Source organism: Callionymus lyra, chromosome 6, assembly GCF_982586985.1.
Source record: "Callionymus lyra chromosome 6, fCalLyr1.hap1.1, whole genome shotgun sequence".
In the NCBI taxonomy this organism is placed as follows: domain Eukaryota; kingdom Metazoa; phylum Chordata; class Actinopteri; order Syngnathiformes; family Callionymidae; genus Callionymus; species Callionymus lyra.
The window spans coordinates 24638370-24650309 of NC_141823.1; the positions used below are offsets into that span (position 1 = coordinate 24638370).

General features: G+C 36.7%; 1 protein-coding gene across 1 annotated transcript; it reads left to right on the plus strand.

The window, feature by feature from the left end:
• The first annotated feature begins 452 nt into the window (after positions 1-452).
• Positions 453-11692, plus strand: LOC148077690 (zinc finger protein 408-like). The gene is made up of 9 exons (XM_087794393.1): positions 453-521; positions 1189-1348; positions 1963-2021; positions 4164-4324; positions 7117-7733; positions 9098-9307; positions 9433-9556; positions 9661-9894; positions 10968-11692. The coding sequence occupies exons 2-9, from the start codon at positions 1193-1195 to the stop codon at positions 11567-11569; spliced, it is 2163 nt and encodes a 720-aa protein (XP_087650519.1). The 5' UTR covers positions 453-521; positions 1189-1192; the 3' UTR covers positions 11570-11692.
• The last annotated feature ends 248 nt before the right edge of the window (positions 11693-11940 follow it).

Here is an 11940-nt window from a genome sequence, read left to right on the forward strand (position 1 = left end):
ACCAGAATTTTAAAGTTGATCCTGAAAGAAACTGGAAGCCAGTGAAGAGTTTTAAGGATCGGAGAAATGTGAGTTGTATTTATTTATTTATTTTCATGTAAATATCAGCTTTACTAAAAAGAATCAGAACTAATTAAGAGTTGTCTTACCTTATTTTACCTCGTATAAAGTATTTTTTAAACACCATTTCCTCGGAAAAATAATATTATTATTTCAATAGTTTCGAGCCACCTGCGACCCCAATAAAGGAGGTCATTGGAGAATGAATACAAGAAATGAAACCTGTTCTTAGTGTTCCACAGATGACAAAACATATTAATATAAAACACTAATATTTGAGTTTATATTTCACTCAAGTACTCACCAATTGCTACACTGTGCTGCTTCAACATGTCGATAGATGGCAGTGTTCACTGGACAGTGCGCACGCACTCAACGAGGAAGAAGAAGAGGACCGCTAGCAACGGATGTTGGGTAACGATAGCTATCCAAGAGTTTTTGATATTCGCTGAGCATGAACGGTAACGTTTAATCTTAATAAATCTTAAAAACGAACATAAGTAGTAGTTCAGTATTTAATAACAATTGCAAAGACGAGTATGCTATATGAGGTTAGCCTTGAAATGCACAATGGCGCAAATAAACGTTCAATATTGGTCTTTTAGTAAGTTATGATGGATTTTAAAAGGAACTCACTTAACGTGATGACATAGTAGAGTATTATAACTTAATAGTTAAAGTACGTATTCATCACAACAGCAACGAACTAACGTTGTTGTGTCTTTGTGTACATTCTTGCTGGCCAGAAAGGTGCTTGCCCTGCGTTTATTTGGTCCATTCAGTGAGACTCGAGCACTTTTAAATCGCCAGGAATATCTTGTTATTATTATTATTGGTTTTGTAGTTATTCATTTAATCCTCTTCATTATCTTTGAAATAGTTTCACTCGTGGCGTTTTATAAGTCAATGATTAACAAACAAAATTAAAAGAAAAAGTTGATACCAAATAACAACCATTTTTTTTAAATTGAATAAAATGTGTGATTTCGAAACGTATACTTTGCAAATAATAATCAATAAATGTTTATATAATTTTCATTATATCCATTAAAAATGTGTTGTTGTCTAGTGGAAAGTTTACTGTTCTGATACTAATCTAGGGGGACATTTAATTTCCTTTTTTTTTAGGATCATGGATTGCAGTGATGCGTCATCCCCGGTCAGTCTATCCTCCATTATTTTATCCTTGCTGCCCAGCGGTTTTGCTCTGGGACCATCAGAGATGTGCGAGGGTAGACTGGGACTGTGGTGGGTTGGAAAACCACTGCATGCTGGATGTCTTTGCAAGGTAAATGAGACAGAGTTGGTCTGGAAATCTAAAGAAGATTCAAAAATATCTTACTGATAATATTAATGAGACAGCAGAGCGAGATGAGGTATTTAAATATTGACAACAAATCCAAGGACAGGTTTTGTGAGCAGGTTTTCTAAACACTATTCCTCATATTTTCCATTCTTCAGCACATAAAATGGAGAAAAATGAATAAAACAGGAGAAAAGGGTTCACAGAACAACCAAGTAATAGAGTTCCGAATGCTACAATCAAGCAGCAGAAAAATATTAACAAACAAATAAATAAATATAAACAAAGTTGCTGTTAATAATCCCTAATCGGTTTTCCTATTTAAGTTTGAATGTTTGTGTTGAAGGAACAAAACAAACTTTAAAAATTGTCAAAGGACTTTGTTGTTTTGGCATCTTTTGATCCATTTTTCAGAATATCAGAGGAAACTATGAAATATTTTTGCTTTGAATTCACAGACTGCAAAAATCATGTACTGTTATTTACATTAAATACTGAATGAACTATGTTTATGCATGATTTATGTGTTCTGTACATTAATGGTAGTATTAATGGTAATTAGATTTGCCTCCTTCACTTGAGTGTTTTTTCTGTTGCAGGGACTGAGAGAGTTACCTGTAACTAAAGAGGGTGTTCAACAGTCAGCGGTTTGGATTGGGTAAGTGATCATATGGTCATTAATTGGCACTTTGACTTTTACATTTTCATTGTTTGATCCAGTAATTGTGTAATTTAAGCATTCTGAACATTTTTGGAAAATGAACAGGGGATCTATACACTTAATGTAATTCTTTTGAAGAGGCTAACAGTGGAATGTCATAAAAAAAGAGTTGTCTATATGATTTTAAAAATGAACACACCCTTGATTTCCTGCATTTCATAAGGAATATGAATGAAAATGCGAAAATGCTATTTTTCACTAATAGCCAGTGATTTTGTGAAGCCTTTCATTGTTTTAATTGTATTGGAAATCAATACACAATAAAAAAAAAAAAAAGTTTTTATCTTTGTAGTTGAATAGTTCTGAAATGTTGTAGTTTTGGAGAAGGTTCTATATACCATGCAATAGTAAAGTGGCTTATTCTTCTTTGCAAAAAATGACTTATGCACAGTTTTCATGCTGATGAGCACACATTCTTCTCAAGAGCCTAAGAATAAACTTCTGCATTCATCATGCCATTCATTTTGAACAGGTTCTGTCGGAGAAAGACAACAAACCTCTTATTTTTCTGGATCATTTCTAAGGCCCAAAGACGTTGTGCTGCGGTTATAGCTCCATCCCAGTTTCTCAGTTTATTACCCTGAAGGTCAGAGGTGGCGTTTACCCCTTAGAGACCAGTTCCTGGCACATGACATCTCTACTTCCCAAATTATTTTCTCACACATGCAGCAGACTAAGGTTCCCAGTTCCTTGATATCTCACATTTCACAGCAGGAATAGTTCACTAGGGTTTATTGACTTTTCGCCAAATGTCATTTTTATGTCTGTGGCAAAAAAGTTACACTTTGGTCTCTTCATTCCAAATGATTTGTTCCAAAATAAATTTTTGTCTCTGTAATTTTGGGAAATATTGTAAGGGAGATTGTTTTTGGCATTTGTGTAGAAATCAGCCACAAGTTATTTGAGGGGTTTACTTCGAAAACCATTTTCCTGGCAGTTTTCTGTCCACCTGACAAAGGTTTGGTTTCAACAGAACTCTGAATTTTCCACTTCTTTATTAAAGTTCTAAATTGAAAATTATTTTTCTTTCCCAAAGCTGGATATGTCACTTCAGACTCACACACTTTTTATAATCGCACACTGTTTACAAGGAAACGCATAACAGTTAAAGACGGTTACATTCAGAAGACATTCAAACCAGAAGTGTTTATCGGCAAGAATTAGGGGATACGATGGGTATCACGATACAGGGACAACAATACGATATATTATAATATATTCTGATTTATTGTTGACTGTATCCTCTTGTCCTCAGTCGTTGACAGGATCTCGCAGATTTGAATTGTTCATTTGCAACACCAAAAAGAAAAAAACACCATGAATATTTGAATGTTTACTGTAAATACTTTAAAAAAAAATCAAATTATCCTTTTATTGAACTTAATACCACAAAAGAACTATGGTAAAAAATTAAAACGTAATTTCTGTAAGTATAAAACATGTATAGATATAAATTAAATATATCATTATTTGAAAAAATATTTTAAAAAGAAGAGACGGTGATTTCAAAATTTCATAAAGTATTTATTATTAAAAAAATAAAACCATATATAACTGTATCGATATTTTCTAACTTCTAACCTTAATTCAAACCCATTTCTGACAAGCATGATTCAGGCCAAAATCACACTCAAATATTCCTGCATGGTAATTTGGGTATTCTCTATTGTAAAGGATGATTTTCTTTCCACAATACTTGGCTTTACAACTTCACAATGCTAAACATAATTGTGTAGGACTTTCCAGCTTCCTTTCTTGGAAGGATAAAAACCTGCATGAGTTATTATGTAGAAAGATTTGACTATGACTAGATTATGTTCTATTCTGTATTAAACACATTCATGGATTGTAGTAAAGGTAGTTACAGTATAGAATTTTTAAGTTTTACCTTATTGCATAAGAGCTTTAATATCTTTTCAAATGTTTGCTGCGCTTTGAATCCCGCCAGGAGATGTTGAACTGGTCACATAGGAGGGATTCATTTTAATTGTTCTAATAAGCATTTGTTCGCTTCTGGTTGGAGTTTGCTTGTTTGAACAGACCTTTAAAATGATTAATGTGTGTAATTATATTTTATAGCTTTGCCTGTCTGTTACCGAGCAACTCCCAGTGGAACGTATTAGTGCAACGTGCAGACGTGTGTGAAGGCAGGTCAACGGATGTGTGTCTGCGTATGCGGCGGGACATCCAGCCGGGAACAGAACTGCTCTTGTACGAAGACCCGGTGGCAACAGACACAGGTGATCTAATATCCGTGGTTTTTTTCTCGTACTTAAGAGGGCCTTCCTTTTGCTTCCTCATTTTCCAACAACCAAATTCTGACTTTCCTGATCATAAATGTGTGATATAATGATATTGAAACAGAAGTAGTCAGTGTTTGTATGTATGTGTGTCTGTGTGTGTTTGTGTGTGTGTGGTTTGGTGCATGTGGTGAGTAGATATTTCCCACCTTGTGCTTTATTTTAGGACGTAACACCCAAACCTTTATTGCTGACTCAGCGGACCAGATGAGTTATCATCTTTGATTTCACAAACTGTAACAAAATAAACATCATGATTTAAACTGTATTTCAGAGTCACAGTTTAACCCGGGGTTCACATGTAGAGTAGCCTGCTGGACACTTCTAAAAATACATTGTTTATATGAACAGTACGAGGGGAGTGTATTACATTTAAGCAGAAATGCATAACCAACAGTCAGTCATCACCTGTAGCCTAAATAAGGTCAGTACACCGTGAGAGAATGGGGTCACAGATCTGACTTATTGTTTGTAATAATGTTTACGCCTATTATAGTGAGATGTTGTCATCTGAAACTTTAAATATCGTCCCGCATGGCATACGTGTTTCAGACTACAGAAAGAAATAGTTTATAAAACTGGAGAAATTGACCCTGTTGCTAAGGAAAAAAACGTCATACAAACACAACTCACTTGTTAAAGGAACGATAAGTAACATTTTGTTTTGTTTTTTTTAAGATTTTTGCAATGATAATTTTAAATTTGAACATTCATGACTAATGTACTAGAACTACTCTATACCTTTTATTTTAACAATAATCTTCTCTACATAACTTTGTCTGGACGACCCGCCCGGAGATCATCTATGTGACCACCAAACTGCAAGACTAAGGTCAAGACAGTGTTTTCACAAGTACTGAGATACTTTTTGAAATTGAATGAGGATAAAAGAAGGACCTGACTTACAGGAAGAGCCTTTATTTTGTACTTTAAACTAAAGTACTAAATACTCGGAGTGTTAGAAAACATCGAAATGGGGATATTTTCCGATATGCTTTTCACAATGCTTTTTTCTTTTGCTTAAAAATATAACAATTGTTGTTAAATGGTTTATAGTTCAATAAAGTGTGTGAAATACAATAATTCTAATTTTTCACAATTCACGTACAAATATTCATGCCATGGTCTTTCTTGGGTTGAAAATATACTTCTGGCCACCAGATAGCAGCAGTCATTACATCTTACACAGCTAAATTGTAATCCTATTAGGTCTCTGTGATAACTGAGAACCAGGGGATACATTCAACTTCTGTAGCTTTTAAAGCTGATGTTTGGATATATATATATGTATATTTTGGATTTAAAACAAATTAAAGGAGTTACGACTTTGTCAATTTATTAGACATGTGGTCTTTACATTTTGCAACACCAAAAGGAAAGTACTTTATTGTATGTATGTTGTTGTTCCTACAGTATTGTTGTATATAGCATTATATCGTATCGTTATTCTAATTTTATCGCCAGATTCCTGCCAAGAGACAGCCCTAACAAATGCATGCAAAAAATTGACAACAGCAAAAATGTTATGAAAATTAGAGTTGCATTATTTTGACACTAGAAAGAGCCAGAAACAGCCAACGGTTTTAAAATTACGGTTTCAGCCATTTATTCTAATAAACTTTCATTTTGAATTCAACTTAAATTAAACTCAACAACAACTTTAATTCAACCAAACGGTTGTCTTAAATCATTATTATGAATGAAAAGTAAACACCTTCAGTGATATCTTCATGAAAAAAAAGTTACATATAATATTGTTTAATGCACACACATGAACACACACGCATGGTGGGTTTGGGCAAAACCCATTTAATGTGCTGGAGGGGGTTCTAACTAGGGCTGCGTATAGGCAAGAATCTGGTGATATGATATGTATCACGATACATGTGTGACGATACGATTTAATGCGATATATTGCGATACTGCATTAACAACAATGTATTGTTTCTTTTAAAGATAAAACACTTTTCTGGCTTTTACTGCAACGTAATGAGCAAATACCTTCTCTAATCAAATGTGAAATTGTAGGAAAATACTTCTTAAAAGATGTAAATTTATGTTTACAATAAACAAGTGGATTAACAGTCTTAAACAACCTGGAGCAACATGAAATATAAAGTATCTGTTAGTGGTTATTTTTAAACTCAATTTGAATTAATTTGAAACAATTTAAAAGTAAGTTAGTAAAGCATTTAACGGTGTTATGACCCTGTAGAATATCAATACAGTATTGTGAATAAAAACATTGCAATATATCATTTTATCAATATTTTCTTACAACCCTAGTTCTAACACAAAAGATTGGCAACCGCTGGTTTAGTCTTTAATGCGACCCCTCAACTAAAATGGCACATGAAAACTAACCAGTTAACAGCTGTTGACACCACGATGGCTCTATTTCCCACATGAAATATTAACAAAATGTTGCAGTTTAATGAGCTGTGGTTGCCAAGTGTTGTCTTCTCTAATTTGATCTGCGCTGTAAGGGGCTTTCAGGCAACAGATAATTTTGTTATTACTTTACCTACCAGGGAAATGCTCATCGGTATTGAGATGAACTGCGTAACCAGCTGTTTGCTGTCGTTGTCTGATGCTTGCTGTGATTAGCTTGAGTCACTTTGTGATGCTTACTATTAAAAAAACATGTTTAATTTAACAATAAGTGACGACCATTTAGCCGTTTGTGTGTTTGAAAAGAGATAACAAGTAATTATAATTTCATTCTTTACTAGAACATTCCAGTAACGTCACTGAAAGTCCATCATCCCCACCAGAGAAAGAAGAGGACCAGCTGGTGGAGGACAGAGATCCGAGTGAACCGATGATACACAAACGGAGACTTTGGAAGAGCAGAAGAGGGAAGAAGGTCCACTCGCAGACCGGCAGGAAGAACGAAGAGGACACCAATGAACCAACTCATGACACAATATCAGGTCTCGCAACTGTGCTGGAAAAACTCTCTCCAAGTCCACGTGTGTCTTCACATGTGCGCTCCAGCCCACGCTTGGCTGCCAAGCCACGGCAGATTCAGTCCAGCACAGTGAACCGACCTCCGTCGCTCCCTGACCAGCAAACTCATGAAGAGAAAACAACAAGTGAGAATCCGCAGTCGCACCAAAATGAGGCGATACCAACTGCAGAAGAGTCCGACTTTGCGATAACTGACGTTTCTGTTAACTTTAAACAAAAGAGCAGAGAGCGACGTCACGAGTGTCCGACATGTGGGAAGAGGTTCTACCAGGTCGGTCACTGGAAGAAACACCAGTTCACTCACATGACAGAGAAACCCTTCGTGTGCCAGCAGTGTGGAAAATCCTACTCCTCCATAGAGAGCTTCAAGGCCCATCAGGTACAGATAAGATTCAAGTTACTTGTTTGGTCAATCTATCTTTCTATATATATATAAATCTTTTTTAAATGCAAGATTTTGTTCAATCACATGTGTTTCAAAAACCTGTTGGTGATATGTATGTACTTTTGTGTTTAAATATAGAGTTTATTCATGCTTAAGATAAGGTAAGGTAGAACTTTATTGATCCCTCAGGAGGTCTCCTTTGGGAAATTGTTTAAATATTAAATAATAGATAGGAAGTTTGGGGGGAAATAGGGGTGGTATGTTCATTTTTATTTACATAAATGGATAAATATATAGTACATTTGTACCAGGGTTGGTCAATGGAATTTGCCAGTGGGTCCCTTTTTATACTGATACATGTGAGGGGACTTGGAGTCGGACTTACAAATAGATGACGACAAAGAAGCTTAAAATGAAATAAATACAATTAAACCTTACATTTAAAAAAAAAAAAAAAAACTAAATAAAATAAAATGAAAAACTAAGCTAAAAGATTGTATACAATTGATATTAATTATAAAACATGAGGGAGAGTGTGTGATTTATTCAACTTTTTTTAATGATAATTCAGTTCACATAAAATATTGGAGGAAAAACACAGTAATGCTGAAAATATAAACATATTTTAACACTTTGGCATTTATCTCATTAATTAATTAAACGTATATTACATTTCCTGTAGCAATAAAGTCGAAGAACAAGATATCTGTGACATCTAAAATCTATCTAGTCTATTGAAGTAAGAGTTTAATTGTCTAAACTAATAATACTTTTTTTTTAAAGGCTTAAACACAATGTTTAAAGGTCTAAAAGATACATAAGTATTACTTGCATTCAAAACAAACTTCAGTGCAACTTTCAAGTGTGTTATTTTTGAAGAGACTATAAAGTTTGGATAAAATCAGTACAAATCATAACAAAGTTATTAGAATCTCATGGCACATAACGCATAATTAAAATGTAAATACATTATATTTTCAAATGGACAGATGATTGATTAGCTTAGGTAAATCATTTTTGTATTCAAAAAAGGAAGTGTTTTCTATACGGACGTTTAATCGTGTAAGACAAAAACTAAACGTAATGGTAATTGACTTACAAAATGAGTTTTGAATGTGACTAAAGGTAACAAGATAAAGTGCATTATTATATTCGTTTCCCTGAGACCAACCTGCATCTGTGACGCACGTGTTCGGTCAGCAACAGTGGCTCCTTCCCTTGAGTTGTTTTGGAAAATTACACCACGTCATCCATCGCCTGCTCCACGAGCTCCGCGGCCGTTTACTCATGTGTGACAACCACAGCAGGAGCGACGATCACTGCGAAAGTGAATGACAAAAGTGTTTTCTATTACAAAGATGGGCCACAGAGGCGAGCGCCCCTTCCCCTGCCCGCACTGCGAGAAGTCCTACGGCCTGAAGCGGGACCTGAAAGAGCACCTGGTCCTCCACACCGGAGAGAAACCCTACGTGTGTGAGCACTGTGGCCAATCTTACGCCCGACGACCCTCATTACGAATCCACCGCCTTCTTCACTGCAGCAAATTGATTTACACAGAGCCTGCTAAGGTAGGATTGTTATCATGTTCCTGGAATAAAGTGTTCGAGGTTTAGCTATCCTTATTTGCATCTGCTGTTTGCTTATGGCTGTTTGAGCATTTACAACAAGAGTATGATTTTTGTTTTTCTCTCAGTTCCAGTGCACCGTCTGCTCGAAGCTGCTGGCTACCAAGAGTTCTCTGAACAATCACATGAGGCTTCACACCGGCCAGAAACCACACATCTGTCCGCACTGTGGCAAAGGTTTCAGCCAGAAAGGTAAGAGAGGTTTTAATTTTGGATGGGATTCCCTGGCATGATCCACATGTTTATTCTAAGAAGATCTTGTGACATGGACCCTCTCCTCGTTGTTCCTCACACAGGGAACTTCGAGAGTCATTTGAGAGTTCACAGTGGAGAGAAGCCGTTTCCGTGCTCCGTGTGCGAGCAGAGGTTTTCCCAGAAGAAAGAACTCCAGCGACACATGCTAAACCACACCGGGAGCGCATTCCTCTGCAGCTACTGCGGGAAATCCCTCCGGGACCCTCATACGCTTAAGTCCCACGAGAGACTGCACACTGGGGAAAGACCACACCGCTGCCACGTCTGCGGGAAAGGTTTGGAAAAAAAACAAAATAAAAAATTGAATTTGAGTCAAAAGCGAGTAGATTAAAGCCACAGTGGTTGGAGGAGGAGCTTTAGGACAGAATGGGCGTCGCCCTCGTAACCTCTCGTTCGCTGAAGTTTCATACGGGGGAGAATATTATAAAGTAATAAGTTCAAAACATGGTCTTGATGAGGGACTTACTGCATCTTGGAGAGGAAGACTTCAACATTTGAAACATGTGAGTCTGTCAGGAGAGTTGGGTTTTACATTATTTGCTCTTTAAAGTGAAGACAAAAAATGATGCGTTACTGTTTTTACTAGAAGAAACTAAAGTTTAGCGTCTTAAACATCACAGTGTAATTGGAGGAGCTGTTGAGGACGAGTCTAAGCTTTGAGTTACCAGCAAAAATAAACATGATACCTGCATAAAAGGGACAAAAAAAATAAAACTAAATCACAACCTACATTGTGCAAAAGAGGAAATGGTCTGAAATCCAATTAATGAAAGTGACAACATGCCTGACAACATCCCTTCCAAGTCACTAGAGGTGATAACCTTTCTGGAATAGATGGGATATTCAGCTAAATTCATTTATGCAATTTAAAGCAACAGAAAAGACAAACAAATGAAAAATTGGACTGAAAGGCAGAAGCTTAGCCTTTAAGTGCCTGCATACTTCCAAACTTAAGCTACACTTTATAATATGCACATACATTTACACGCATATACAAACGTACATGTTTCCCCTTATTTCAATTACACCCATAACTCCTCAAATAAATGTCAATATTTATTGGAAAATCAAATGAGTTTTGGATCAGCATTGTTCCCCAGCCGAGTCCCTTTCAATGAAACGCATTTTCTTTTCACTACTTTTTTAGCCACCAATTTGCAAGTCTCATAACAACACTTCATAACATGAGGATGGAAAACTAAAGGATCAAAATTCATTTTTTTTAAATAAATACAGTCTATATATTAGTGTGGCATAAGTGTCAGAAAAGCAATGATTCAACCCTGACTTTAAGTTAAGAAAACTAAAAATGTCAAATACATTGTAATTGTAATTCTTTGTTTCACAGGATACACTCTGGCCACCAAGCTGAGAAGACACATCACGTCTTCCCACCAGAAAGAGAAGGCACACAGATGCTACTGCGGGGCGTCTTACACTCTGAGGCAAAGTTTACTCAGACATCAGGCGCTGCACAAGAAAGACGAGGAGAGGCAGCAGGACACGGAGCGGGGGCATGTGGGAACAGATCCAGACTCTGCTTCACATCCAAAATCCCTGAGAGAAATCAAAGGCAGACCAAAGAAGATAGTATTTCCTCAGGAGGCCCATGAAAAGCCAGGGCTTTTGATCTGGAAGAGGGAGCGGGGTCAGGAGGGGAGACCAGAGTGTGGACACGAGGGGGTTCAAGAGCCGTCCTCGGACGTCCAACAAACGGTTGTCATCGTCCACACCGACGACCTGATGGCGTCAAACTACAGCCCTCTGCTGCTCGGCCCTGAGGGCTCGCTGCCGTCAGGCAAAGGACATGGACTCGTAGAGGTGGTTATAGCAGACGCTGCAGAGCAGTGCATTGTGGTCCAAAGGCAAGAGACAGTTGGAGATGTTCTTATTGTACAAGAAGAAGGTCTGAGCTCTGTGGCTGAGACAGTGGAGATAAATACCTGCTGACATGATCCTCTGTTGCACGTCTACTCTCTAATACTTGTACGAAACAATTCCTCACGGGTGAGTAAAGTTACTGTGACCTTTTTGCAGTTTGAGGCGAATAAATATTTTGTCTGTTTACTCAGATACCAGATTGTTGGAGCCCTTATTGATTTTTTTTTTTGGTCTGTCTATTTCTTGCCTCTGAATGCTTGGCTGCCTTTGTTTTTCCAGTCGCTTTAAATGATTCAGTAGTTACAATGAAGAAAAATGTTCTTCCTCCTTGTATTGTTTTTTTTTATATAATAAAATATTTATTTCATAGTTCACTATGATGTTATATTTCAACTCCACCATAGCAGCGTCGTGGAGGCAGAAATTTAACAAAAGAAAAC

Excerpts from the sequence above, each read along its gene's own strand:
- LOC148077690 (XM_087794393.1), top strand. The coding sequence starts at position 1,193 with ATGGATTGCAGTGATGCGTCATCCCCGGTCAGTCTATCCTCCATTATT. Across the intron at positions 9,308-9,432 it reads TTTACACAGAGCCTGCTAAG|TTCCAGTGCACCGTCTGCTC; the intron begins GTAGGATTGTTA and ends TTTTTCTCTCAG. Across the intron at positions 9,895-10,967 it reads CTGCCACGTCTGCGGGAAAG|GATACACTCTGGCCACCAAG; the intron begins GTTTGGAAAAAA and ends TTTGTTTCACAG.